Source organism: Buceros rhinoceros, unplaced genomic scaffold (assembly GCF_000710305.1).
Source record: "Buceros rhinoceros silvestris isolate BGI_N320 unplaced genomic scaffold, ASM71030v1 scaffold23941, whole genome shotgun sequence".
Taxonomy (NCBI): Eukaryota; Metazoa; Chordata; class Aves; order Bucerotiformes; family Bucerotidae; genus Buceros; species Buceros rhinoceros.
The window spans coordinates 6,991-8,431 of NW_010396280.1; the positions used below are offsets into that span (position 1 = coordinate 6,991).

At 55.4% G+C, this 1,441-nt stretch overlaps 1 protein-coding gene across 1 annotated transcript in view; it reads right to left on the bottom strand.

Annotated features, from left to right (window-relative positions):
• PRELP (proline/arginine-rich end leucine-rich repeat protein) overlaps positions 1 to 303 on the bottom strand; it is a 3,199-nt gene extending 2,896 nt beyond the window's left edge. Inside the window, exon 1 of the mRNA XM_010145863.1 lies at positions 3 to 303. Within this exon, the coding sequence (XP_010144165.1) occupies positions 3 to 290 (288 nt within the window). The 5' untranslated portion in view covers positions 291 to 303. The remainder of the gene's footprint in view (positions 1 to 2) is intronic.
• Between the last annotated feature and the right edge of the window lie 1,138 nt (positions 304 to 1,441).

Genomic DNA, 1,441 nt, shown 5'->3' on the forward strand with positions numbered 1-1,441 from the left:
AGGTAGAGGTAGTGGATGCGGGACGGAATGATGGGGACCTTCCGCAGGTTGCGGCTGTCACAGTAGAGGGCAGAGGGGAAGTCTGGGGGGCAGTAGCATTCCCGGGGGCAGTCAGGGAAGATGGAAGGAGGACCTGGCGGCAGGGGTGGAGGCAGCTCTGTGGGCTCGACGGGCTCAATGAACTCAGGAGGCGGGCGGGTGGGTTTCCGGGGAGGCTTCCTCCGCTGCCCGCTCACCTCTGAGATCAGCACAAGAACAAGCGGGAGAAGCAATCTGAAGGCCACCTTCATGGTCCAGATGTTTCCCTGAGGAAGGCAACAAGAAGAGATGGGTTGGTAAGCTCCTTATTTAGGTACCACATCATCTCCCATCTCCCCCATCACTGACAGGCAGGAATTTACCCCACGTCCCTACCAGCAACCTGCTGTTTTCTCTCCTTCCTCTTGGAAGCGATCTTTAAATCCAGCCCCTCTCTCAAGCGTGAGCCACTGAGATCCCCCCTCTCTCCCTCAGCTTTGTGTCAGGGGTGGTGGTTTGGGTATTTTCATTTGGTTTGGGGTTTTATTGCCACCCTGAGCACTGCAGAGCCTGGCCCTCCAGGAGCCCCCCCACCGCTGTGCCCTCTCCCCGAAGGATGGATTGCCCCTTCAGAGACCTTGATGGATTAGGTTTCATTTTGCACTAGAGCCAAAAAAAAAAAAAAATCAATGATTCAGTAGCAAACTGGCTGAGCAGCAGTATTGGGAGGCCAGCAGCAGTTAGTGGGGCTGCAAAGATGGATGGTCCTGTGCTGCAGGGACGAGGCTTTACTGCAGGATGGCCCATTTTCAAGGCCGTGTGATAAAAAGGATATTTGCAAGATTACTCATGGGCAATATTGAAGGTGTTTGGCTACACAGCTCCCTGTGCTGGCCAAATAACTGATCCATCACCTCCAGTCCCACTGCAGGGTGCTGGACTGGTTATTTGGGCAGTGTCCCAATAGAAATGGGAGATCCAGAGGGATCAGATGAGGTCTCTGCTTGCCCCTAATCAGAGTTTCTCATGGACATCAGCCCAATACCTTACACACACCACCTCTCCCTCTTCTCTGTGTCATCAAGCCCCTGAAGGCTGCCTGTCGCACCAATGCCAGTCCCATATCTGCCTGTCCCATCTCTGCCTGTCCCATCAATGCCCTCCCTGCTGCTGCCTGGAGCAGCATCGATCGGCCTTGCAAGACAGTTGCTGGTAGCTCTCCAGCTGATGCCTTGGAGGATGGAGGGATCCAGCTCGTTGCAGATGAGCTCCCCAGAAAGCCCCATGCAGGAGGTGCTTTGGATGCTTCAACACTCGCCAGGGCCAGCTGGAGCAGAGCAGGCTGTGGGCTCCCTGGGCAGATACCTCAGGGTGTTTGTCAGGCTTTTCCCAGCAGCTTTCGTCACCCCAGCAGGAACAGAGC